We start from the raw sequence: 26,256 nt of genomic DNA on the forward strand, positions 1-26,256 counted from the left end.
ATCTTCTTTGGACGTTGGATCGGGTCCTTTTCTTCCTCTCCTTTACTGCACGCATCATCCATATTGCCTGCACAAACTTCATAAGAATGTCGCAGAGATACTCGCTCCGTCAAACGCCTCGGTAAGCCCCGACTCCCGCGTCCTTGTTCATGTCTTGTGCCCGTCTTGTCCTGTTTGTTGTTGTGCTTGTCGGTTATGTTGCCAATCAGACACCGCTGCATTCCCAACCCTTGCCTCTGGGGGGGCCCAAGTTGAGGCGCAGTCAGCACGACGGAATGCCAGAATAGGCAACGGACGGCTGTAAGCTGCAAGCCCTCCATTGAGCTCTACAGTCAGTCTGCTCTGCTCTGCTCTGCACAGCTCAACTCAGCATCGACAATTTCAGCCATCTTGCTACTGAACCAGGCGAGATGCTGTCGCAAACAATGCAACGCGGACGGGGTCCATGTCGATTCGTCTCGGCGTCCACATGTTCACACCATCCACTTTGCCTGCTGCCGGCACGCCCATGCGCGCATTGCGCCGCAATCATGGTGACTTGATGCTGACCCCAGTGCCTTATTTCTAGGAAGAAGGAGCCTTTCGATGGCATGGTCGAGACCCCTGGCCGTCGAGTGTCTTCCAAACGCAAGACGCCCCTCACTCTCGACGGATCCGATGCCGATGGCGACTCGAGCTCTGCCGCGGAGACGACCTCCTTGCGCACCAGGTCGCTGAGGAAGCGCGGCGTCCCCAAGTTCACCGAGCATATAGACGACGATGACACGCTGCCAAAATCGAGTCCTCTGCTAGACGCGACCAACCTGCCTCCGCCTGTTGCGAATGGCAAGCATGATTTCGAGGAAGATCTGAAGCCCCAGCCAGCGACCAATGGTCACGCGAACGGCGCCAATGGTAAGGTGGCCGAGGAGAAGGTCGTCGACGGCTGGAAGCCTGGCATGGATCCCAAAATCGACTACTCCGGCAACTTCGAGTTTGGCGGCTCTCTGGGCGTCTCGGCCATGATGATCGGCTTTCCATTGCTCATGTGGTACATGTGGATCGGCGCAACCTACTACGACGGCAAGTTTCCAACGAGAGCTGAAGGCCAGAGCTGGGCCGACTTCTTTTCACATCTCGGCCACCTTGTCTACACTGGCGCATTTCCTCACCTCAGGGCATGGGCCGCATACTGGATCTTTGGCGTCTTCGAGCTCTTCCTCTACATCTTTGCCCCTGGAGTCTACGCATACGGGAAGCCATTGCCACACGAGGGTGGCAAGCAGCTCAAGTACTACTGCTCCGGCTTCTTCTCGCTGTACACCACCCTGGCCGTCGCCGCTGCCTTGCACCTCACCGGTGTCTACAGGATCTCCGCTATCATCGACGACTTTGGCCCGCTACTGTCCGTGTCGATCCTTTCGGGGTACCTTGTCGCTATCATCGCCTATTTCTCCGCCATCTACCGTGGCGCGCAGCACCGCATGACAGGTTATCCCATCTACGACTTCTTCATGGGCGCAGAACTTAACCCGCGTATGTTTGGCATACTTGACTTCAAGATGTTCTTTGAGGTCCGCCTGCCCTGGTACATCTTGCTCTTGCTTAGCGTTAGCAACGCTGTGCGGCAGTACGAGCAGTACGGCTATGTGTCTGGCGAGGTCATGTTCCTTGTGATGGCGCACTGGCTCTATGCCAACGCGTGCGGCAAGGGCGAGGAGCTCATTGTCACGACTTGGGACATGTACTACGAGAAGTGGGGATTCATGCTCATCTTCTGGAACATGTCGGGCGTGCCGCTTTCTTACTGCCACTGCATCATCTACCTCGCCAATCACTCCCCCGATGAGTACCGCTGGAACCGCGCCTTTCTCGTTGGCCTCTATGTCTCTTACTTGTTTGTCTACTGGGTCTGGGACAGCTGCAACGGCCAGAAGAACAGCTTCCGGTCCATGGAGAGGGGCACCTACACCAAGCGGAACACCTTCCCCCAGGTTCCTTGGCAGTCCATTAAGAATCCGCGCAAGATTCCTACTGCCACCGGTGACTGCCTTTTCGTGGATGGTTGGTACGGCAAGGCGCGCAAGCTGCACTACACCTGCGATGCGTTCTTCGCTATCTGCTGGGGCTTGATCACGGGCTTCAGCAGCCCCTTCCCCTGGTTTTACCCGGTATTCTTCTGCTGCATGATCGCGCACCGCGCTGCTCGGGACATCGAGAGGTGCAGGGAGAAGTATGGCGATGCGTGGAAGGAATATGAGAGACAGGTCCCCTACCTGTTCATCCCCGTAAGTTTTGCCATCACCGTCGACCGTCAAGTTTGTGTATTCTGGTTGCTGACCTCCATTTGCTACAGTACGTCATTTAAACGCCCTCAATGGGTGGAAGTATGGGCCTCAAGGAAGCCTGAGGCGGTCGGTTGCAGGTTTTCACTTCTACCTGTACATAATTTGTATATCAGTACTCGTCTTTAATCATTGCATTATCAAGAAGCCTGGAGTCGCGAGACAATAAACGGGGCGACGGGACAAAAGCAGGCGAATTGCGGTTCCACTTCAGTGGTCTGCATAGGTTGGTGTGAGGACAGGACACAGCAACATATCACCAGGTAGTATTTGTTTTTTTTTTGAAGCATGGTCACGGGGTCATGATATTGCAGACGCAGCCAATGGACACGATCCAGCTCACGCTTGTAGTATTTTGGCCGGTATGTACATAGCATACGTTGCAAGTATTTAAATTCTATGCGCAATGTCCACTCGAAGAGTCCAAGACCCAAGCGGCCGATCTTAACCTGTGAATGCCATGAGAGCACCTTGCTCATTCCAGAGGCCTCAACAATATGTCTCTAGAGGCGCCAAGTTGAACAGCGTACCTGGGAAAGCCCTCGTCGCATACAAGCTCATCCTGCAGGTGTCATGCGCACAGGCTCACTGCGCGATGGAGAGCAACGGCACGTATATCACCGAAATGATCTGTGAGTTGCCTGCTTCTGGCTACAGGGTAGAGAACGCGAGACGATCTCGCTACGTGTGATCTCGCTACGTGTGATCTCGCCGACTAGAGACGGTAGCACGCGCAGACTATTTCTCTATAGGAGGTGGCACGATTTCGAGGATGGGGCTGGATATGGGTTGTAAAAATGCGTACGAGGCTGTTGATGGTCTCGTGCAGGCAATGAGGACTGGGCAACACACCTCGGGCACCAAATCCTGGGATATCGCGATATGTACAAGCAAACTCGGCAACAGCCCACGACGTGCGCTGGTCAAGGACGCGTGGACAGAAGTTCCAGCAGGACAAGGCCGCCGTCTGCCTCAACGGTCCTCAGAAAACACTGAGTTTTCTCTAAAAATGTTGACTGAACGGCCAGCATTTCCCATCCATATTCACACAGGGAATCCTAGAGGTTCGCGTTAGACGCTGGGCAGGCGCCTTGAGTGGATTACCAAGAGAAAATATTCATGGCTTCAGCCCATTTGTTACATGGCTTCAACATCATGGTACGCAGTCTAGTTGGTATTACTTGGCTGAACGATGTTTGTTCAGGAGAACCATTTCTCCAATGGTTGTACGAGGAGTTGTGTATGTGAGAGCATGATTGATAGTTGAAATGTTTCACAATTATATATACCGCCATCATCAGTATTCAGCATAGAGAATGAAATGCCGCAGTAATCTACAATGACGTGACACACCACCCACTCGGGTCCCGTCAGGTGGATCAGGGTGGCAGCGAATATACGTCGGAGGATGGTTGGAATCAACATTTGGTTGTTTGGAGGCGGATGGAGGGTCAATAAAAGGGCGACCAAGAGACGGCCGGGCGCGTTCAAACAACCTGTCACCAGAAACGGAGAGATCGTGCTGTAAAGATACAATACAAACAAGTAACAGAGTCATGCAGCCATATGAAACCATGTCGCAGGAAACCAAAGCCAACACTACTCCCTTCCTAAACTACATTCTTCTGCCCCTACTACATCTATGACGAGAACCCAATGCTCCGAAGTCATAGCCTAATGTGACAATGAGTACATGTGTATGTCGTTTTGGATGATGTTCCCAACATCCATCATTTTCGTTCCGCTCGTTTCGTTCCTCCCAGTCGTATCCCGACCCGATGCAAATGTTCAAGATTGAACTTTTTCATGATTGCAAGCTGAGCCCATCTTATTGACAGCGACCGCGATGTCGTTCGTTGAGGCTTTGAGAGAAAGCATTCCGGAATGTCCTGCCAACGTGTCCCAAAGTTGGCTCGCGGCCGAGGTTGTCAGCTATGCGCTTAGCAGGAAACGTTCAGCGCAGCCTTGGAGTTCATGAGAAGGGCAACAATCAGGCCGTAGAGACCTGTGAGCCATTGTCAGCATGATATGCAGAGAGGGAGAAGTTGTCGACAGGAAGGGAGGATTGTTGCTAAAAATAACTCACCCAAGACTTCAGCGAAAATGAGAATCAGGATCATGCCGACGAATAGCCTGGGCTGCTGAGCAGTACCGCGCACGCCAGCGTCACCGACAATACCGATAGCGAAACCGGCAGCCATACCAGCCAGACCGACGGCAAGACCGGCGCCGAGCTGAATGAAGCCGGTGAACAGGGGGTAGTCAGCCTGCTTGAGGCCGTCGGAGATCAGGACAGAGACGACCAGACCGTAGATACCAATGATACCAGCCATAATGACGGGCACAATGTCTAGATACGGGTGAGCATGCTGAACGGTATCCTCGAGTCCAGTCGAGATGGTGACGTACTCTTCACGATGAGGTCAGGTCGCAGGACACCCATTGCCGAGATACCAACGCCAGACTTGGCGGTTCCGTATGATGCGCCGAGGCATGTGAAGACGATGGCAGATGTGCAGCCCATGGCGCCGAAGAAGGGCTAGAGATGTGTTAGCATCGTGTTTCGATGGTGTTGTTCTCGATGACGGGCTCGGGTTCGGAGGAGCTCGGCAGGATGACGACGATAAACAGGCGCGGACGAGGCAGGACTAACCGCGTAGACGGGGCTATAAACACCACGATTAGCTTCTGAGACAATGGAGAGTTGGGATTAAGATAGATGGGAGTCGCCATGGATGCAGGCATCGAGGCTCGGAGCTTCAGTTTGAGAGATGGTGGATGGGGGAGCTCAAGGGGGCCTCCAGGAGCATCAAGCCGGCTTACCAAAGATCTGTAGACATTTTGGCTGTGGTGTGGAGAACGGAAACTAATCAAAGTGAAAAGAATGATATGCAGGCGGTTTGGTATTTGGACTGGAGTTGTTGCGATGGCAGCTCGAGAGTCGTCAGACTGGTGGCGGTAGCGTGGAATGTGGAAGCTTTGAGCAAGATGGACGGGCAGACGATGGTGACGGTTCGAGTTGCGTTGAGAGGTTGGCAAGGTGGTTCCAAGGCTCCCTATGATTGGGCGAAGGTTTTGCTGTGTCTGCGGCAGGCGGATCCAACCAGCACAGCACCAGAGGCTCAGAGCCAGTTGACCACTGCGGATAAGCAGCAGCTCGCACCGCAGACAGAGCACGGGGCAGGCGAGCACGGACCGACCTACTTACATAAGCTCTCGAACCGGTGCCGCATCAACAAGGTGTCCTATCAGTCTGCTTATCGGCAGACCCACCTTGCTCTGGGACCCGGCTCGGAGCTCAAATCATTTTTTTTTGATCTGGCGAGCGCCTCGTACCAAAGCATCACTACACCACCACCACCACCACCACCACCACCGCCACCTCTCCTCACCACACCAGGGCGATCTACGGAAAGGAACCCTGTTACTCAAAATCCGCCCATCATGTCCAACCAGAACGAGTCTGCTGCTTGGCCCATCGCCGATGCGGCCTTGACCCAGGTACGACCAGCGCCGAAGGAAACTGACCCACCTCGCACGAGCTGACGGGAACACACAGGAAATCCTGGATCTGCTGCAGTCCAGCGCTCATTACAGGCAGCTGAAGAAGGGAGCCAACGAAGCGACCAAGGCGCTCAAGTAAGTAATTCCGGAAAGAACACTGGAACACATGCTGATCAGAGTCACAGCCGTGGAACTGCTGAGATTGTCGTCCTTGCTGCTGTAAGTTGCAACTTGAAAATGGGCCTTGTCCCTCATGACACGGAGGAAACTAATTTTGCTCGCATAGGACACCACCCCTCTCGCCATTCTCCTGCACATCCCTCTCCTGGCTGAGGACAAGGTGAGCTGCTCTCCACAGTCGATGTTTTGCTGTTTTCAGATACTAAGTCTCATTCACACAGAACACCCCCTACGTTTACGTCCCCAGCAAGGTCGCTTTGGGCCGCGCATGCGGTGTCTCGAGGGCTGTTATCTCAGCTGCGATCACATCCAACGAATCGTCTGACCTGATGGGCCAGATCCGTGCTCTGAAGGACAAGGTCGAGAGATTGGCCATCTAAGGAATATCTGGGTGCATGATGCGAGCTGCGGTAGTTGGCTTGGACAACATCTTCTGAGTCGTATAAAGGAAACTGCACACCAGCGGAAGGAAAATACAATACAGAGTTGAGCCTGGATAATCTCTTGCCTTGACAGCGATTGCCGTGGTGGCAGATGTGTGTCCACGCACTTGCTTTTGGTAGACGCAGTATCGGGAATTCCAGAAAGGTTGTGCTTGGGCGACCATACCATGGACTGGAATCTTTGCCCCGTGATATATAACTTCAGCGAAAGGGATTACGGGCATGCTTGCCTATGAGTCGAGTTAACATGATCTAAGTCATTCGTAACGATGATAGTCCGTTGTCCCGAGTTGTGGCATCGACCTATACGCGTGTACTTTGTGTCTGAGGTTAAATGGCTCGACCAAACGGGGCTTCAAAAGCTGCTAAGCTCAATAGAGCAAAATCAATTAGTTCATCAGACTCGACCGCCAAATGGTAGTCTCTTGCTCGAATTATTCGTTTGACTGGTATGCTTAGGTTGTTAGGGATTCTGTGAGATATCATGTGTATAGCAACTGGTACAAATAGCTGGACAATGCTATAGTCCGATGATGGTACCTAATCTAATCATCCAAAGAGTTTTAGCTCTGAATTTGGGGATAGTGTTCTCAGACATACGTCATGCTAGAGCTGCAGGTGAGAAGCGAATTGTGGTTGAGTGATGCTCCAGCTGCCAGTCCGCATGCGCTCACACCAAGTGCCCCGCCAACGCGACCTCGACATCATACATCGGCCGAGCCTGAGACCGGTCTTTAACTTGTGACCATGGTCCTCCCGCACCCTAATTATAACCATGACAATGTTCCTCTGCTTGTAGCTATGATCTCGCCCAGGAATACCAGTGGACTCCATTTCTCTTGTCTTTTGCGTGACTGATCCTCCTTTGCGACGAACAAGAAAGATGCCGTCCCTTGCGCGCAAAGTCATCATAGCTGCTGCAGTGGATGGCCTTTTGATACAGCCCCTTGCGACCAAGAAGGAACACAAACCCTCGCCGCCTGTCAGGCTACGTTATGGAGATGCTGCCATCTCATTTGTCTCCCGAGATGGGCTGCAGGACCTGTCCAAGCCCAATTCCTCGTTCGAGGCATTCGGAGTCGTCGGTATGTCTGTGCAGCATACATCCGAATCGCAACGCGCAATCCCTTAATCTTCCCGCCCACTCTCGAAGTCCAAGACCTAACACCTAGATCTCTATGAACAGGTCTGATCACGGTCTCTCGCTTCAGCTATCTCGTATCTATCGTTCGCCGTAAACAAGTCGCTGTGATCCGCGGCTCCCCAGTCTACGTCATCACCGAAGTCGCCCTCACACCGTGCTCCTCCTACAACGATGCCAGCGAGTCGATTGCGAAGACTGCTGTACAGGTAGGAAACAAGGGTGCCGATGAGACGACCGGGGATGACACTGACACTGACGCTGGTGACGACACCGACACCGACACTGCTTCAATTAAGAGCGACGAGGTGCCTACTGATGACGAGCGGCCTGATGCCCCAGACGGGTCTAAGCTTTCCGCCACAAGCGTTGCTAAGGATGTGATGACCAGGCGGGGCAGCTACGGCCGTTTCGCGCAACGGTGGTTTAGCAGCAGCGGCTGGACACTGGAGCAGAAACGGAGCATGGGTCTCAGTCAGTCCGAAGAGAATGTGAACAAGGCCGTGGATAAGGCTGGCGATAGCAACTTGCCAGGAGACTCGAAGTCCCCTGCTGCCACCAAGGAAGATGTCACATCGTCAGAAGCGGCCGGTGTACCTGTAGAGGATGCCAAGGAGGAGAAGATGGCGCCTCCAGCCTTGCTCCCAAAGCTTCTGCGGACCACTCAAATCCTCTTTGGCTCTTCCCAGAGCTATTTCTTTTCATACGACTACGATATCACACGCAGCCTGTCGAAGCAACGCGAGGCGACTCCCCAGGGCGATACGCCGCTTTACCGGAAGACCGATCCTATGTTCTTCTGGAATCAAAACGTGATACAGCCTTTTATCGATGCAGGGGTTGACTCCCTTGCGTTGCCGCTGATGAAGGGGTTCGTGGGCCAGAGAACATTTACTGTGGATGCTCAACCGGAGCAGCTGGACGAATACAAGGGCTCGGTTGAGATGAATGACTTCGCTACCAACTGGTCAACATCGGCCCCAGAATCCGAAGCAGCGAATTCGTCGACTCCAAGTGGGAAGATCTCAATAACCCCAAGGTCCTCAGAGAGGCAGTTCGACATCACTGTGATTTCGAGGCGATCAGTGAAAAGAGCCGGGTTGCGTTACTTAAGGCGGGGGATCGACGAAGAAGGGTGGTGCGCCAACTCGGTCGAAACCGAGCAGATACTCTCACCTGCCATCATTGACCCAAAGTCGAAAGTGTACTCCTTTCTACAGATCAGAGGCAGTATACCGGTCTTCTTCACGCAGAGCCCTTACTCGCTGAAACCCAGTCCAGTGTTCCAGCACTCAGATGATTCTAACTTTCAAGCTCTGAAGAAACATTTCGATCGACTTCATCAGCAGTACGGATCTCTTCAAATCGCCAATTTGGTGGAAAAACATGGCGTTGAGGCGCCGATTGGCCAGAAATACGAGCACGGAATGGAGCGATACAATGAGAGCAGTTCCAAGGAAGATGTCGTACCTTTCGAGTGGTTTGACTTTCATGACGCCTGCAGAGGCATGAAGTTTGAAAACGTACAAAAGCTCATTGACACGCTTCAAGATCAGCTTGACACTCTCGGAAGCACCATGGAAGAAGCCGGTGAGATCAAAACACAACAGAAAGGCGTGATACGGACGAACTGTATGGACTGTTTGGACCGGACGAATGTTTGTCAGAGTTCATTTGCCAAGTACATGCTTGACGCTCAGCTCAGAGAGCAAGGCTATGACATGACGACGCAGCTTGACCAGCTGAATTCCTGGTTCAACACTTTGTGGGCCGACAACGGAGATGCTATTTCGAAACAGTACGCATCCACTGCCGCCATGAAGGGTGACTATACGCGCACGAAAAAGAGGAACTACCGTGGTGCTTTGGCTGACGCTGGGCTGGGACTGACACGGTTCTTCAATGGGTGAGTCCACATCGTTCAGAAGAGACGACCGTCAGATAAAGCCCCTTCTAAACAGCATGCTAACGGATATAGGATGGTCAACGACTTCTTCCTTCAAGCCACCATCGATTTCCTCCTCGGAAATGTCACATCACTTGTTTTTGACGAATTTGAAGCCAACATGATGACCAAAGACCCTGCAGTCTCTATTCAGAAAGTGCGAGACCAGGCAATAGAGCTTTGCCAGAAGCGTGTCGTCGAAGACGCCAAGGAGGAGTTCATCGGGGGCTGGACTTTTCTCAGTCCCGCAGTTACAAATAACCTCATGGCTAGCCCCCTGCAGGAGGTCGTCTTCCTGCTAACCGACACCGCAATTTACCTGTGCCGATTTGACTGGAATCTCGACAAAGTATCATCTTTTGACCGAGTGGATCTGTCGCACGTCCAGTCGATCAAGTCTGGGACGTATATTACTTCCACCGTGTCCGCAACCCAGACGGACGAATCAAAGAACGTCGGCCTAGTCATTGTGTATGAGCCAGGCTCGAATGATTACCGACGTGTCAACACACGCTCCCTTTCCAGCACCAAGGACAATGGGCAAGACGCTGCCTCCGATAATGCTTCAGCCCCTAAGACCACCAATGTCTCGAGCTCATCCCCAGTGCAGTCCAGGCTGACCGGCCTCCTGGGCCGGAAGGGCGGCGCCGCCCCCGCAGAGACCAAGAAGATCACCCTCAAGGCGCCGTACACCAACTCATCCCTCGCCGACCGTGGCGGCAAGGCCAACGCCTCCCGCATGACGGAGAGTCAGCTCGTGGCGGCCGTTGCTCACGAGATCGAGAGGCTGGCGTTCCTAAACCAGCCTGTCTCCGGGACAGCGGAAGCGAAGAGGCAGAGCATCATTGAGGAGGGCGACATTGTGAGCTTGGTGGAGGCCAAGAGGAACGTGGGTATATTTGAGACCCTCGGATATAACCTTAAGAGGTTGGTTTGGGCGTAGTGAACTATACATTGGGGAATTGGTTTCTTATACACGAGAGGATGTAATTAGTGTCTGCATTAGCGGAGGGTGCATCGTAGGGCATGGTATACAGAACATTGAGGCTACATAGCCGTGACTGGGATAAACGCGACTGCATTTATTAGAAGCAAGAGCGATGAGCTGGCTGGTTGTTGTTCATAACATCATAAGCTATAATAATTGATGATTGATTTTGTCTCTATTTCAGGAAAGTCTATATGAATGGAAAGCGTCCGCTTGCCTAGATAGATGAATAGGTAGAACTGTGGAAGTGAGGTGAAATGGACACTGAATTGAGCAGAAGGTCAGCTGGTGCTTTTTTACATTTGAACGCTAGCTGGACTCCTTCATGATGCTATCACCTGGACTCTTCTTTGAAGTCGACTTGGTGCACAATGGTTTTCACTCAAATACCTACCTAACGTAGACAGAAGTTTCATTACATCTATACGGATTCGCAATCAGAAGCACACGCCAGGACCCAGAGAAACCTATGTAGGGATTAGTAAATACTCTAACTATTTGTTCTGATTACTCTGTAATACGCATAGGGTGATATAATAGTGTGTTTGCCTGCATAAAAATATGCCCGAATCACGTCGAGGAGCTTGTTTAATGCCAATGTTCAAAGGGTGGTGATTGGGTACGCACATTCATCGAAAGAGTTGATGTTCATTCACGGCCCACGCCCTTGATGTCCTTGCTATTGAACAGAAGTGACCACCTTTGGCTTGTGTCTCACTCTTGATCTGTAGTTCCGCCCACTCTGTGAACACTTTGTGCCATTTTGGTGACACACCTCGCTGCTTCCTCTCACCCTTGTGACTGACCCGGCTGGCTGCGCTGCCCGGCTTCAACGGCTCTGATTTATTTTTTCAGGCACGTTGTCGTAGCCTTCATCATCATCCGCAATCGTGATAGCCTAGCACATGCCACAGAGTGTGATATGAAGGTACATCACAATAATCCTGAGCATAATGCTATGTATGCCGTGAAACCCTTAGTCCTCCGCTGCACGTCTGGTAGCACGGTACAGATGTATCTGATATCGCATATCCTCTAGCGGGATGGGGTACTTCAAGTCCGGCGACAAGCGGAACCAGGCAGAATCTTGCGACTCAATCTTCTCCCAGGCATCTCCGGCTGTGTCGAGTAGGATCTTCTCAAGGAGCCACTGGGTAGGGTACCGCTTTGCCTCCTTGCCTACGGTTGTCTCGGAGTAGCTGCCCGGGCTGTCAATGACTAGCAACAAAGATCCAGGCGGTACCATCTCGGTGAGTTTGAGCAGGAAGGCCGTAGTCTTTCCTATCCCGCCTGCTGTAAACAGCTCGTTGAGCGTGAAGAACAGCGTGACAAGCACGGGCTGGTGCTCCGCTCCGTTTGTCCGGACCAAGGCTGCGAGGTCATCTCCACTAAGAGATAGCACGTCCTGCTGCTTGAATATGACGTCCCCAAGCCTGGTGGACTCTACCAACGGTGTGTTTGCAGCCTGGGCCGCTGTGCTGGCATATTTCGACAGCGGAGCTGCAATGCTGAGTCCTGTGCGCAACTTCGTCACCACACCTGCCCATGGGCCAACATCGACGAGTGTGATGGAGCCGGTGAGAGCGGTTGGTTGTTGGCTGAGGAAAGAACCCAGTGCGACAAGCTCGGCTGCCGCACCACCTATTGCCAGCACTCTCAAGGGATCTTGTCCACCCCCGTTGTCCAGGGCATACTCGGCCGCGCTGCGCTCAGAAAGTCCATCCAAATGAGACCTTATACCAGTCAGCACCGAGGCGTAGCACAATGCCCTAGTGGGACTCCATCTCGAGGCATAGGCCTCGAGAAAGTCCTCATTGCCGAAGGCTTTATCAAACTCGCGATTGAAAAGTGCTGTTTTGACTTCTTGGAGAGTACTGTTGAAGTTCTGTGACGACAGGACAGAAGTGAATGAATTCTCGAATACTCTTAGGACCTTTTGCTGGTGAGCTATGTCTTGAATCGGGATCTGATCTGCCGGCTTGCTTTCGCTACTTCCTTTGGGCTTGACCGGATTCGTTTGCTTGATGGGCGTCTTTCTTGAGGAGGACTTTGGGGGTGGTTTCTTGACCATCTTTGGGCGTGTTCAATTGAAGTTCGGGAACTCTGTCAAGTTCACTGAGCCTTAATTTTGATTGCCTCTACTTGGCCCCAATGAGGGTCATTTAAAATATTCTCGAAGTTATGGTCATGGTCCGGCTCAGGCCTGGATGTCTTTACTTGTCGTCTCTGCCATCCAATCGTGATCTAATGAGAAGGCTTACTAAGCTCGTGTGCTTGTGCTCAATGAGGCTCGAGGACTTCCTTTCCTTCGGACCAGATCTAGCCCAAAGCCGGTGGCTTGGGTAAGACCAACAAGTGATGTCTCAGATTGCTGGGAGCTGAATATGCAGATCTTTGCACGCACGAACCAAAGCTGCCTTGTTTGTTTAAGCTGACGAGGGCTGGGATGAGCATGCCAAGTGCCAACAACGGGAGACGGCCAAGATTGACGATCCTATGATCACAGATTCAGGTGATCGGTCTCGGGTATGTCTGTATCAGTCCTTCAGTCTAGCTTTGCATCTGTTGCAGGTGAACGGATACGTGAACACTGGTCTACTGACTGCACAAGTTGATTGCACGAATGCTCAGTCACTGGGTAAGCTGACGCTATTCTGTGACAATGTCATCTCATCCCACAGGGGTCGTCGGCTACCGACACGCTAGTCGATAGGCCCAAGAGCTCAGAGCCGAGGCCAGGATTGCAACATCGATGCCGGAGCCGCCTCGATCCATGCATGGATAGATAGCTACCCTCCTACCCTCCCTCCTAGGCGTAGATACTGTACCCAGGTAGAGCAGAGCTTAGGTTAGGTGCTGATACTACCAGCTCAACCCACTCCTCCTCCTTGTTCGCGTCGGTTGCGGCAATAACAGCATTCCGTGGAACTATCTCTGTGCTCTGTGACACTGCAGATCGATTGAAATCTGATCTGACATGTCCTGCACCTGCAGATAGACTGTGGCTCCCTCCCAGGAAAAAGGGGCCATCTGTCTGTATTGCCCCAGTTTGCCAGCCGGCTGTGGGGACCCCAAGTTGCTCATCCCTTTGACGTCAGGCTTTTTTCCCACACCTCCAGGCCTGATCTATCCATCCATCCATCTTCTAGCCACACGACCTAGAGCCCCAAGCTCAGTATCGACGAACCTACAGGCGACCCGGACCACGATCCAACGATCGCAACACCTCACCGAGCGGCAGAAAAATATCAATGTGTCTGCAGAGACCATTCGCCTAATGATAACCCGCGAAACACCTATTCACGAACCCGACCATGTCGAGTACCCTCCAGCATTCTCTCTAGGAGATCGCCCCTAATACATCCTCACTTTCGCTGTGATCTTCTCGCACCCCTTTTCAATCTCTTGATACCCCTCAATTGTTTCCAAACAGGTGATTGGGATGCTTTCAGAGCCGACCCAGCCAGTATCCCCGACAATATCTCTAGTTGACGCTGCCTCCGACTCTAACTACCGCCACTACTCGCGCGTCACCTGCTTCTACAACCCCATCAAACCTCGTCTCTATTGTCCCCCGTCACGATGGCCGCTGTATGTACTGCCCCAGAGTCGCGTTTTGTCTTATGTTTGCGAAACCAACCTCAATCTCTAGCAAGCTAATTCCGCCATCAAGTCCCCGAGCGACGCCCCGACCGCTCCCTCAAATGTCGACCCACCATTGCCCCCGCCGCCGACGGACCATCTGCGCTCCTTCATCAGCCAGCCCGTAGTCGCTGCATTCTGCGCAGGTGGTGTCGCCGGTGCCGTCTCCCGGACTGTTGTCTCGCCGCTGGAACGCCTCAAGATCCTCTTCCAAATACAGTCCGCCGGCCGAGAGGAATACAAGCTGTCCGTAGGCAAGGCCCTCAAGAAGATGTGGCAAGAAGAAGGATGGCGTGGATTCATGCGCGGGAACGGCACCAACTGCATCCGGATCGTGCCCTATTCGGCAGTCCAGTTCGGCAGCTACAATTTCTACAAGCGCAATGTCTTTGAGGCGTACCCTGGGGCCGACTTGTCACCCTTCATGCGCCTCACGTGTGGTGGGCTTGCGGGAGTGACCTCCGTCACCTTTACTTATCCCCTCGACATTGTGAGGACAAGGCTCTCCATCCAGTCTGCGAGCTTTGCCGCCCTAGGCTCAAAACCCAAAGAGCTGCCAGGAATGTGGGCCACCTTGGTGGGCATGTACAAGAACGAGGGTGGACTTCTGGCACTCTACAGGGGCATTGTCCCAACCGTGGCGGGCGTCGCTCCATATGTCGGCTTGAACTTCATGGTGTACGAGCATGTGCGCAAGTATCTGACTCCCGAAGGTGACAAGAACCCAAGCGCATGGCGCAAGCTGCTTGCGGGTGCGATATCAGGTGCTGTGGCGCAGACCTGCACATATCCATTGTGAGTGCAATAGCAATGCATCTTACAGACCATCCCGGACTGACTCTGCAATTAGTGACGTCCTGCGACGACGGTTTCAGATTAATACGATGGATGGAATGGGCTACAAGTACACGTCCGTGGGCGATGCTTTGACCAAGATAATTGCCAACGAGGGAGTCAAGGGTCTTTACAAGGGCATAGTACCGAACTTGTTGAAAGTCGCACCCAGCATGGCGTCGAGCTGGCTCAGTTTCGAGATGACACGCGACTTCCTCGTGGCATTGGGCCCAGAAGAGCGGATTCTATGAACGAAGAATAGAGGAGCATGGCCTCGCCAACAAGTCCCCGACCAAGCCTCATGACACAAGCAAGCCGAGCTGCAAACCATGGACAGGTAGTTGCTCAATAATAGAGGGAAAGCACAAGGACGATATTTGGATGGCGGAACCAACAGCAGCCCCTGTTTGAAGGTACCCATGGCCGAGGAAAGACAAAACAAGCCCATCAGACTTGAGGTGACTGATGACAATTTTTTATGACTGATAGAACGTGCTGCAGTAAGTACAAGATGATGGTGCCGGAAAGCTTGTGGACTCAGCAGACTCGGCACTTTTGAGCTGGCCGGGAAGGTGACAGAAGGGCACATGGGATTTTAGACTCTAGAGAGCAGGCACATCATGCATTTCCAACTGTAAGTGTACCAACAACAGGTATCATTGTGCTCTCCTTGAGGGCTCTGGTTGGCAGGGTGGAAGCAGGACCGGAGCAATACGGCATCACAAAAGTTCTTTTTCTTGCAATGATTGGGTTTGTAAATCATTGTATATAAACTCCTGCTTCAGATAGTTTCTGAAGACTCAACTTGTCTGTAGAAAATGCAACCTTGCAGCATACAGACAAAATAATGCTTAGGTACATTTCCAATTCATCTCGGTCTTCACCAATTCAGTGGTCCTGGTATACCTCGGTGCTGGTCTGCTGTAGTTCTTGGGCTCGCTCAGCAGCAGGAACAATGATCACATGGTGAGCCAAGTAGTCTGGGGAATGATGGCAATGCAGATCAATGCTGAACAACTTGAAGAAGTAGATCCGAACTGCTTTGAGACCTCGTTGAGATATTACTATGCAGTCTTATGTCCGGACAAAGCAGGCTAGCCACTGCCAGCTGGCGGATCCATCCCAGCCAGCCGCTGCCAGCTGCACCCACTAAGCAGTGCCCGCGCTGCAATCCACCAATCAGCGGTGACCCACATCCACCAGCAGCAGCATCTGCCAATTTCTCAAGGCGAACTTTTTCCGCCCACCTTTCCTCTCGCTCGTCCAACCCAGCAGGAAATATCCCCCATCGACTCCTCAGATCATCAACATCTCGAGTCAACAGTCAAGATGGGTACGTGAGGTTAAACTTCTTAACCAGCCTTTGTATGCAAGTGGATGACCGGAAACGGTCTCTGCGAATATGAGGGCGCTGCCAAATCTCCTCCACGAGGGGAATTGGACTGAGCGAGCGGAGGTCGTAAAAGACCTCTTCTCTGCGAGTGCTGCCACAATTCTCTGAGCATACTTGAGCCAAAGGCTGACGAGGAATTTTTGTCTCTTTGTAGGTATCGATCTCGACCGCCACCACGTGCGCAACACCCACCGCAAGGCGCCCAAGAGCGACAATGCGTACCTCAAGCTCCTGGTGAAGCTGTACCGCTTCCTGGCTCGTAAGTCCCAAAACCATCGACCACACATCGCAGACCTTGCGCAATTTGATTTCTAACTCTTGCCAAATCATCAGGTCGTACCGACTCTGCCTTCAACAAGGTTGTCCTGCGCCGCCTCTTTACCTCCCGCATCAACCGCCCTCCCGTCTCCCTGTCCCGTGTCAAGGCCAACCTGAAGAACGGCAACGACAAGAAGACGGTTGTTGTCGTCGGCACCGTCACCGATGACAACCGCCTGCTCGAGGTCCCCAAGGTGCAGATCGCTGCCCTGCGATTCACCGCCACCGCCCGCGCGCGCATCCTTGCCGCTGGCGGCAGCGCCCTGACCCTCGATCAGCTTGCTCTCGAGAAGCCCACCGGCGCCAACACCCTGCTGCTGCGTGGCCCCAAGAACAACCGTGAGGCCGTCAAGCACTTCGGCTTCGGTCCCCACAAGAACAAGGTACGACTAGCTATGAGACCCAAAGGTTGCAACGACCGTTGGACAGAACTGACATCTCCCTACAGAAGCCCCACGTCCTGTCCAAGGGCCGCAAGTTCGAGCGTGCCCGTGGTCGCAGACGCTCGCGCGGTTTCAAGGTGTAAAGGATTTTTGCACTTTTCTCTGGGATATGGTCATGGGTGCAGTCCTTGCTTGGATGGCATACCTGGGATGGTTACAGCTACGGTTACGCGGTATTTCGCCGCTTTCATGGTTTCACGAGGGCGTTCTGTCTGGCTCGGAGTGGAATGGTATTACCAAAAAGCTATGATGACTGAATTGAGGGCCAACTTTGGGTCAATTTTTACGACTCTGCGCCAGGGGGCGGTGTCAAGTGTGAAATGTGAGCCAGAGATCTCGCAAACGCAAGTGCCCGTTCAAGAGTGGTGCATCCTCAAGTCCAAGCAGTGCCGAAGGCCTAGTATGTCTTCCAAAATCCAGGAAACAGTATGCCAGTCCAGCTTTGTATATGTAAAATGTCTCATGCCCGGTCCAGTCATCCTGGTCTGCAGTCTGTCGTGATTATCCTTTGTGCATGGTCCTCAGTGATTTGTCCTGAGGTGATGGCTATTGACTGTTTTGCTTGTCATCGCTTGATCCCAATCCAAGTTGAGATGGATTCACCAGGCCTGACAAGGCTGCCATGACATGATACGGCCAGCCTCCCTCGTGCTCTCAGGGTCACAACATATGTCTTCGTAAGAATTGGACTTGTGATAGAAGCCGCCCACTCTGCCGGGCCTTGTCAATTGGCTCGCCATAAGAGTCAGTCCAGTGGTATCAGTCGGCCCTTCCATTTAGCGTATTCATATATGGTGGGCCTGCACATATGCGTGATGCCTAGCTAGTTCACAGCTAATAAGCTGTACAGCTATCGGACTGTTACTGAGGAAGAGGTGTGTAGCTCGCATGCCCAAAGGCTACATAGGTATTCAAAGCCGGGTCTGCTTCTCTCTTGAGCTATATGCACATACTAGACAAGCAACATCATATCTCTCTGTAAAGACACAGCATCACATACGACTTTGTCCTTGATTCACCTGTGCAGTGTGCTCTTGAAACCGTCTGTTCCCTTCTATTGTACAATGAGCCAACTTCTCTGCAGGCGTCAGGGGGAAAAGAGCGATCGGTCAATGATCGATATGGCAAAGTCCAACCCGTCTACAGAGTTCCGACCCTCGCAGCCTCGCCAAGCGTAATTCGCAAAAGACTTTTCCGATCCAATCCGGTCATGGCCCACAAGCATTCGTTCTCTTGTGCCGTGCGAGTCGCCTCTTTTCACCACGTAGTTCTCTCTCAGTGCTCTTATAAGAAGGGAGGAAGGGAAAAGGGGTAGCCGCCGTTCTTCACGCGGAAAATGCTGAGAAGGAAGCTGTAGAGAACGAGCATGACGCCGGCGTACACGATGACCATGGTCTGCTGGGTCTTGATGCCGCCAATACGGGGAGCCTTGTCGGCGAGACCAATTGCGCAGAAGGCGAGAGCTCCGTCTGGGACAAAATATTAGCCATTAAAGTCCACGAGGATGCTTTGAGAGCGCAAACGTACAAAGAGCACCGATGATCTGCGACTCCAGCTGGAACTGGCTCTGGAAACCACCGGCAAAGAACGAGACATGGCCTTTGCCATCGTGGCCAGCGTAGGGAACATTTCGGATGACATTGAACATGGTGCCGCATGTGCATCCCAGGATGACCATGAGGGAAATAAATTGCCAAAGTCTCCGGTGCTGGATGATGGGGCCGATGTATGGCCAGAGCGTCACGATGGTTGTGCCTACGCCAGCCACGGTCACGAGCGCGAGCATTATAGCGAACCAGTTCGTGGGCCTGTTAACTTCGGGGACGGGGCGGCCTGGCAGATGGCGAGCGATCCAGTTTCTGACCGACTCCGCGGAGGGCGCACTATTGTGTCCGTCAGTACGCGGACATCTATTCCTCGAGGAAAGAGTACTCACCCAGAGGTGAAATCAAATCGCACAGGGTCGGTGTTGGCAACGGCGAACTCGCCAGTCGAGGGTTGGAAGAGCAAGAGGACAGGGGCAGTTTGCAGACCGAGCTGGTAGTAGGCAGAAGGTTAGAAAAATCACACGGCCAAGGAGGATCGGGAAGGGCAAGCGATTTGTGCACATACAGACATGAAGGTATCACGACCATCATTAAAGTCCAGGACAGTGAAGAGAGTCTTGGACTGTCCGGCCTTATCACCCTTGATCCAAGACTTGCTCAACAGTTTCCACTCCGGGTCGAAGTCCCGGCACATCTGGCAAGCATAACGGCTGTCCAGGGCTGTCAACAGGACAGCAACCGTATAGTCGCGAGGCAGGCCAGTGACCTTCTTGTAGGAGGCATCGTCTAGCTTAATGGGGGTGCTAGAGAGGGCCTTCTGGTGAAATTCTGGGAATGTGTTGGTTGGGTCGGACTTCGCGGCCAGCACGCCTGCACCCAGGAGGGAGAAGGGCAGAAGAAGTGAGGACCAGCGCATTGTGAAAGACCCGAGTCAATTGAAGAGAAAAAGGTAGAAAATGAAAGCAGTGCTGGTCTTCGCCAATTGATCCTGCTTGCCACCAGCGTCTCCAAAAGAATTGTGGTGGATGGCGACAGGGCGGATCAGGGTAAGTCACAGTTGGTGATGGCCTCCGGTGGTTGATTACGCACTTCCAAGCGACCTGTCCTGAAGTTGAAGGACATCTGGAGCTTTGGAGCTCCCACTGCCAAGCCAGCCTGGCCAGGAGTACGTACCGTCGTCACTAGCGCCATTCGTCTTCCTCCCCCCTGCCTGGGCCCACTGTGGCTTTGAGGCTCAGACGCTAGGCTGAATCAAGGTGCGTTTCTGGGACAACAAACCAGGAAAACACAGCAGGTGTCAGGGCCCCAATGGCACCCCCCATTTCATCACCCCTCCCAGGCTGGCCACACTTCCTATCATTATCCGTACTTGCTTGCCTTCACATGGGCTTTTCAGTGATTGAGTGACTGATTAATTCTCAACTACAACCCCAGACACCGACCCATCATTGCTCCCAGTCTTCTCTATCTTCATCCACTCATTGTATCTAACTTGACCTGTGACCCGCGACTTGTCAACAAAACAGTACCGCAGTGGACCATGTAAACATGGACCAACATCAGGTCAGCCAGCCAGCCCGGGCCAGCACATCCGCAATGCAGCATCCTCGATGTGCTGACTTTTCTGTTGCAGAGAACCGAAGCGATTCATCTCCTCGACCTCAAATATCACGGCGCAATGCATCAGACGGATCTCATAGTCAAGGACGAAGAGGCGCGACGGCTCAAGCTACGCGTCATCGTCCTCCGAGACGAGGTCGCCGTCCTACGCGACCAATTGGCAGAAAAAGACGACCGGATGAGCAACTTGTCACAGCAGTACGATGATATACGCGCCCAACTCGATCACATGAACCAGACCTGCCAAGACCAAGCAGACCAGCTGCGCACACAAGCACGACAGCACTCGGACCTCAAGGTATTGCCATTCAGTTCAATGAGGTAAACCGTTCGTAATTCTTCTCTGCTAACAAGTGATAGTCTGAGCTGCAATCATTAAACAATATGTCGGACGATTCCACCAAGACCCTCGCAGAGAAGCTGGCCCTCTCTCGCGAATTGGCTGTGCTGAAGCCCGAGATCGATCACCTGCGCTCGCAGGTCTCTCATCAGAAAGATGTCCTTGCCGAGAAGCTCGCTCTCGAACGGCAACTGAATTCTCTCGAGACCGAGCTGGCCAACGAGAGGCGCGCAGCAGAGAAGGCAATCCAGCGTCGAGAGAGCGAGGAAAATCAGGCCAGCCAAGAGCTCCAACAACGTGTCACGGACCTCGAAAAGCAGCTGACGGCCGAGAAGAAGGCCTCGCAGAAGTCCAAGAAAGCCCAGGAGAAGGGACAGACCGACTCAGAAGACGGATTGCGACAGCAGATCGTTGACCTGGAGGAGAAGCTTGCCGCCGAGCGGAAAGCCTCGGAGACCGCAAGAAAGACCCACCAGAAGGTGCAGAGTGATACGGAAGCGGAGTTGCGGCAGCAAGTCGCGGACCTGGAGAAGAAGCTGGCTGATGAAAAGCGTGCTGCTCAGAAGGCAAAACGCTCGCAAGACAGTGATGAGAAAGGACCCCAAACTGAACTGCAGCAAAAGGTCCAGGAACTGGAGGAGAAGCTTGTCTCCGAAGCGCGCGAGGCCGAGCGGGCTCGCAAGTCCAGCGAGAAGGAAGTTGCTACGGCCAATGAGCAGGTGGAAATGCTCACACAACGTGTTGAGGAGTTCAAGAATAAGTTGAAGGAGACTCGTGCCGAGCTCAAGGGAGCCCGTGCTGAGCTTGCGCAGGCCCAGACTGCCGCGGTCAGGACCACCACGACCACTGTGCCACTCAAAGATGAGGAGGCCAAGAAGCCGCTCAGCAAGACCAAGCCTGGAAAGAAGCGTGGCGCCAATGAGATCAGTGTTGATGACATGATGATGGATACGCCCGGACACGTCGAGGGAAGGGGCAAGCGCCCTCTTAAGAAGAGAGGCGTCGACTTTACATCGGTTGGCGAGAAGTCCACTTTCTCCATCACGCCTTTCTTGGAGAAGTCGAATACCATCAACTTGGCGGAGACTATTGAGGAGGAGGATGAAGAACCATCCATTCTCATGGGCAAGGGTGATCCAGGAGCACCGATTATTGAACCAGAGGCGGAGACGACTGAGGATCTTCCTGCTATGAATGTCGAAAACCCGACAAAATCAGTGGCCAAGGCTCTCAAGGCAACGAAGTCCAAGGTCGCAGACCCAGCTCAGAAGAAGGCCCGCGGAAGACCAAAAGCGCAAGCTTTAACAGAGTCATCTCCCAACACGAATGTGCCCTCTGCCAACAACTCTCGAAGGTCGCCCCGGAGCAAATCGTCTCCACTGGAGAAGGTGGCCGAGGAGCCCGAGGAGCAACCCAGCAATGAGAACACGTCTTCTGGGACCACCATGGCCACCACAAAGTCTGGAGAGTCGAAGGTCAAACCAGCATCCAACCCCACCGCCAGCAGCGCTGCAGACACTAGTAATGCCAGCTCAGAAAACCCGGAGCCCAGGAAAAAGAAGCGCAAGCTGCTGGGTACTACCAACAAGGGCACGCTGTTCGACAAGGACGAGGACGCTGGCGAGACCGAGGCGGCAGCAGCAGCTCCGAAGGCAGCCCCAACGGCAGCTGGTGGCAAACGGAAACCCATTGGTCTGAAGGCTTCGACACAGAAGGGCCCGGTTTCTGCTCTTGCTAAGAATGCTTTTGGTGGGAAGGCCTTCTCACCGTTGAAGCGGGACCGAAGAGGTGTGAACGCTAGCTTCTTGGCTTGATCGCAGCGTCTTAGGATTGGTTCGAGACTATTCTTACGGTGGGAACAAGAGGATCGGCGGTGCTGTGACAGTCAACACTGTACGAGCTTTCTTTTGTTGCATTGTGCTGGAGTTATATGGGTGTTCCTCCCCATCAAGGGCCTGGCGTTCTGGAACGGAGGTATACAGGTAACGGCCGGGAAGGTCTGGGGTCCAAGGCATAGTCGGTTTGATTGATTTTTGCTTTACTAAGTCTTATTGACTCAATACAACAATGTCAACCTGATCACTAAGCCAGAGGAAAATGGATGCACCCACGCCTCTGAGCATGGGTTTGGACCTTATATTGACCTAGCTAGGGTTTCTAACTCTCCCCCTCAGATCGCAGAGCTGGACACAAAGGAACACTGGCTAGGTCTTCTACCTGCTCGGGCTCTTCCCCTTTGCTTGTGATAGTCCTTCTTTTGCTCTGGTCTGGGTTCGAACTAAAGAGTGTCTCAGGACAGAGCTCTCTTTGTTGAATAGCTACAGGAGAACCAGTCTCCGAGCTCATAACCACTAAGCCAGAGGAAAATGGATGCACCCACGCCTCTGAGCATGGGTTTGGACCTTATATTGACCTAGCTAGGGTTTCTAACTTGATCTGACGCGGAGTGTCGTGAAGCGTGGTTGGGTTTCAATCCCACGACAACGGTCGAGTTTATCCTTACGCCTACAGCTGATTTTTGTCATATGTGAACCGAACTCGGTGCTTCAGCCAAATAAAAGAAGTAGGGCCTTTGCCAGCGCGGTAGACTCGCCGCAGTAATGCAATTGTTGTGGCTTGTCATGAGAAGACAGTGCAGAGTGTCTGGAGCATTGGTTGTGGTGGTATTATTGTGTTGGCAGGGATGTTCAATTGGCGCGAGCTTCTACCCGAGATTTTCGTCTGCTGCCATGTAATACCAACTTCCACCCAACCGTAACGACACCTCCGCGGGGATGACTTGTTAAAGGGGTTGCTGGATCCCAATCGAGGACATTTATTCTTGCATCGCACGAGTATATCCATCCTTTTACCCATGACGACAGCGCTGGGTGCGGTGTCATGCCGTCGGGTGGCCCTCAGTGAGCGGCTCATCTCACGGGTCTTGAGCCAGCTCACACTGGCGGCAACGACACCCGCGAGCAAGCCTCCCCTTGCAAGCCCTCAGGTGTGCCAGAGCTGTCAGCTCAAACCACTGGAGTCACGGCGTAATGCGTCATCAAGTTCTCAATGGAAGTCCCGGCAGAGCAAAGACCGCTATGCCCGCCAGGCTAAGGTGCAGGGCTTGAAGAGCAGGGCCGCGTGGAAGCTGATCGAGGTCTGTTTGCCCGTCCACCATCACCCTTATCTTCCTGAAATATACAGACTATTTGATCTCGTGTATGCATGAGCGTCTAACCTACCCGCAGATGAATGACAGATATGGCCTCTTCCGCCGGAACCAAACCGTCGTGGACCTAGGCTACGCGCCTGGATCGTGGTCGCAGGTCGCCAAGGACGCCACCGGCCCGAACGGCGTTGTCGTTGGGATCGACCTCATCCCAGCGCAACCACCCAAAGGCGTGACGAGTATACAGGGTGACTTTCTCAGCCCGCGTGTGCGGGCTCTGGTCAAAGATGTCCTCGTAGAGCAGACCAGGAGGAAGGCAAGGGAGAGGAAGGAGCGGCAAGAGGCAGACACCGCCATGACATCTTCATCTTCGGACCGAGAAGTTGTTGAGGGTGAGAGCAAAGAGGGAAGCGTCGTGACGGATCAGCCCAGCTACATCGACCAGGAGAAGCAGGCCACCCAGGATATCGAAGCGGCGACTGGGGCGGAGGAAGAAGCCGAGCGGATGGTGGATGTGAGTTGTGCTCGCGGCATGAAGACCACCCGTCGGGTTACTTGCTGTTGTGTCCCATCTCTTCGCTAGACAGCGGTCTTTCTCTTCGCCTCACGACGCCTTGCTAATTCATCGGGTGCAGGTGGTAATCAGCGACATGTCAGAACCCTGGCCCCAGACGAGCGGCTTCTCGAGCAGGACGCTAAGCAACCCTCACAGGTTGATGAACACGAGCGGTATCAACTTTAAGGACCACGCCGGTAGCATGGTGAGAAAGACCTTCTGCACTCGGGACATTGCAATCCTTCGTTCCTGCCCCACTCCCCCCCCCCCCCCGGGCCCCGCAGGCGGCTCGCAGCTGATGTGAATCCATCAACAGGACCTTTGCTATGCAGCACTGACTTTCGCCTCGGACACGCTCAAAGCAGGTGGCCATTTCGTCTGCAAATTCTACCAAGGGGCGGAGGACAAGCGACTTCAGAAGCTTCTAGAGAAGATGTTCTCCAAGGTACACCGGGAGAAACCCGAATCATCGAGGAGTGTATGTGCTTTTGATTCGACCCTAAGCGCTCTTTCCATCCTTATATCCTCCTCACCTCCCCACCAGGGCTATGGTCTTCACTCGGGAGTCTGCCCCTGAATAACTAGATGAGGCACATTTCACCGATCTTGGGCGCTAACTATTTCTACCTCTGCACGTGACAGGACTCAAAAGAAGCTTACTTTGTCGCGTTGAAAAGGAAGGGAAGCGAGACATTCAGAAGCGACGAAGTTAATTGAGCAGCTCAGAGGCCGTGGCGTAGGAACGCAAAGTTCAGCCCTCAATGTTTCTCGCTACCCGAACTCCTAAAAGCATACAAGTGAGTTTGAAGGAGCACATCCAGGTGACTGCCATGGCAGTGTGCCTGCTACCGAGAAATAGCCGGCTCCTAAAGCATTGGAGAGCTCATGGAAACTCACAACCCTCACCTGCCCCGTTGATGCAAATTTCGATAGACGATCTTCGTCAGGCGTTCGCACGAAGTCGGTGCACCGGAAGGCTGCAGGCTCTGCACAGAACGTTGGCAATGATTTGACGGTACCCTGGCAGCAAGATGGAGGAGGGACGGGGATTTCCGACTCGTACATCGATGATCCCTCGCCGGTCAGCAGCTCGAATAGAGGAATTGAGTATTGAAATGGTTCACATCACTCCAGAGGGTTTAACGTCGTTCACGACTCGAGACAGGCGAGGAGGATGATCAAGAAGCCGAAGTCATGAGAAATGTGGGCTTCAGTTTCTTTAACACCGCTCAGGGCCGAAACTTGCTGTCACAAGCTGAGTAAATCATTGACATTATCAGCACCCTGGCAGTCATTGTGGTTCTCACGAAACTGACAGCTGTCACGATTTCGAAGAATATCTGCATTCCAGCATGATACATGATTGTGGACATCCATCCAGATTCTCCTGCTCGCAATCCCTCGCCACGATATCGCAGGCCCTGGCCATATTATTCGTCATGCGGTTGATCTGTAAACAACCCTTTACCACACGGTTCCTGGGACTTTCTTTTCCTTGCTTTTCGCGCCGCTCCTCTTGTGCTTTATGTCCGTCATACTTTTCGAAACCCACATCACACTAACTCCCCTATGGTTTGGATTCTACGAATGACTCTTCTGTATTTTGTCTCTCGTCAATCCACCGGTATACGAGACCGTTTCAGGGTTTCCCCTTTTCTTCAAGCTGTCTCAGTCGAAGCCCAAATACTCAATGTGAATAAACGCGGAGGTATATATATGAAGTCCGCTCCCAGCCAAAGGAGCTTATATGCATAGTCATTTTGTTCTACTCAGTCAAATCTTTGGTTGTCTTCGGGGCTGGTCTGCTTCCGAATATGTCCATAGTTCAGTCGTGTTTGACACACTGCCTTCTTGGAAGTGGATAGTAATGACTCTTATTACTTTTCCAAT

General features: G+C 53.0%; 9 protein-coding genes across 9 annotated transcripts; 6 read left to right on the top strand and 3 right to left on the bottom strand.

Moving 5' to 3' along the window:
* Window positions 1-86: 86 nt before the first annotated feature.
* J7T55_013400 (sterol reductase) lies at window positions 87-3,331 on the top strand (the record flags this gene model as incomplete). The annotated part of the gene is made up of 6 exons (XM_053141192.1): window positions 87-121; window positions 288-455; window positions 569-2,267; window positions 2,639-2,686; window positions 2,809-2,956; window positions 3,231-3,331. The coding sequence occupies 6 exons, from the start codon at window positions 87-89 to the stop codon at window positions 3,329-3,331; spliced, it is 2,199 nt and encodes a 732-aa protein (XP_052995742.1).
* A 933-nt stretch (window positions 3,332-4,264) lies between these two features.
* On the bottom strand, window positions 4,265-5,164 carry J7T55_013401 (vacuolar atp synthase 16 kda proteolipid subunit; the record flags this gene model as incomplete). Its single annotated transcript, XM_053141193.1, has 5 exons — window positions 4,265-4,329; window positions 4,411-4,674; window positions 4,734-4,863; window positions 4,978-4,990; window positions 5,148-5,164. The coding sequence occupies 5 exons, from the start codon at window positions 5,162-5,164 to the stop codon at window positions 4,265-4,267; spliced, it is 489 nt and encodes a 162-aa protein (XP_052995743.1).
* A 148-nt stretch (window positions 5,165-5,312) lies between these two features.
* On the top strand, window positions 5,313-6,388 carry J7T55_013402 (13 kDa ribonucleoprotein-associated protein; the record flags this gene model as incomplete). The annotated part of the gene is made up of 5 exons (XM_053141194.1): window positions 5,313-5,825; window positions 5,884-5,963; window positions 6,014-6,047; window positions 6,115-6,168; window positions 6,230-6,388. The coding sequence occupies 5 exons, from the start codon at window positions 5,313-5,315 to the stop codon at window positions 6,386-6,388; spliced, it is 840 nt and encodes a 279-aa protein (XP_052995744.1).
* Window positions 6,389-7,334: 946 nt separating this feature from the next.
* Window positions 7,335-10,480, top strand: J7T55_013403 (SacI domain-containing protein; the record flags this gene model as incomplete). Its single annotated transcript, XM_053141196.1, has 3 exons — window positions 7,335-7,536; window positions 7,638-9,498; window positions 9,571-10,480. The coding sequence occupies 3 exons, from the start codon at window positions 7,335-7,337 to the stop codon at window positions 10,478-10,480; spliced, it is 2,973 nt and encodes a 990-aa protein (XP_052995745.1).
* A 1,021-nt stretch (window positions 10,481-11,501) lies between these two features.
* Window positions 11,502-12,596, bottom strand: J7T55_013404 (25S rRNA (uridine(2843)-N(3))-methyltransferase; the record flags this gene model as incomplete). Its single annotated transcript, XM_053141197.1, has 1 exon — window positions 11,502-12,596. The coding sequence occupies one exon, from the start codon at window positions 12,594-12,596 to the stop codon at window positions 11,502-11,504; it is 1,095 nt and encodes a 364-aa protein (XP_052995746.1).
* Window positions 12,597-14,107: 1,511 nt separating this feature from the next.
* On the top strand, window positions 14,108-15,252 carry J7T55_013405 (solute carrier family 25 member 42; the record flags this gene model as incomplete). Its single annotated transcript, XM_053141198.1, has 3 exons — window positions 14,108-14,116; window positions 14,178-14,962; window positions 15,018-15,252. 3 exons carry the CDS (start codon window positions 14,108-14,110, stop codon window positions 15,250-15,252), a joined length of 1,029 nt encoding a protein of 342 aa, XP_052995747.1.
* Window positions 15,253-16,330: 1,078 nt separating this feature from the next.
* On the top strand, window positions 16,331-17,238 carry J7T55_013406 (60s ribosomal protein l18; the record flags this gene model as incomplete). The annotated part of the gene is made up of 4 exons (XM_053141199.1): window positions 16,331-16,334; window positions 16,549-16,653; window positions 16,728-17,095; window positions 17,161-17,238. The coding sequence occupies 4 exons, from the start codon at window positions 16,331-16,333 to the stop codon at window positions 17,236-17,238; spliced, it is 555 nt and encodes a 184-aa protein (XP_052995748.1).
* A 1,201-nt stretch (window positions 17,239-18,439) lies between these two features.
* Window positions 18,440-19,618, bottom strand: J7T55_013407 (dolichyl-diphosphooligosaccharide-protein glycotransferase; the record flags this gene model as incomplete). The annotated part of the gene is made up of 4 exons (XM_053141200.1): window positions 18,440-18,624; window positions 18,683-19,038; window positions 19,092-19,192; window positions 19,268-19,618. 4 exons carry the CDS (start codon window positions 19,616-19,618, stop codon window positions 18,440-18,442), a joined length of 993 nt encoding a protein of 330 aa, XP_052995749.1.
* Window positions 19,619-20,250: 632 nt separating this feature from the next.
* J7T55_013408 (viral a-type inclusion protein) lies at window positions 20,251-24,943 on the top strand (the record flags this gene model as incomplete). The annotated part of the gene is made up of 7 exons (XM_053141201.1): window positions 20,251-20,265; window positions 20,336-20,620; window positions 20,683-22,450; window positions 23,527-23,798; window positions 23,890-24,324; window positions 24,446-24,571; window positions 24,683-24,943. 7 exons carry the CDS (start codon window positions 20,251-20,253, stop codon window positions 24,941-24,943), a joined length of 3,162 nt encoding a protein of 1,053 aa, XP_052995750.1.
* Between the last annotated feature and the right edge of the window lie 1,313 nt (window positions 24,944-26,256).

The sequence above is a fragment of the Diaporthe amygdali genome (assembly GCF_026229845.1).
Source record: "Diaporthe amygdali strain CAA958 chromosome Unknown NODE_8_length_1307975_cov_65_857355, whole genome shotgun sequence".
Lineage (NCBI taxonomy): Eukaryota > Fungi > Ascomycota > Sordariomycetes > Diaporthales > Diaporthaceae > Diaporthe > Diaporthe amygdali.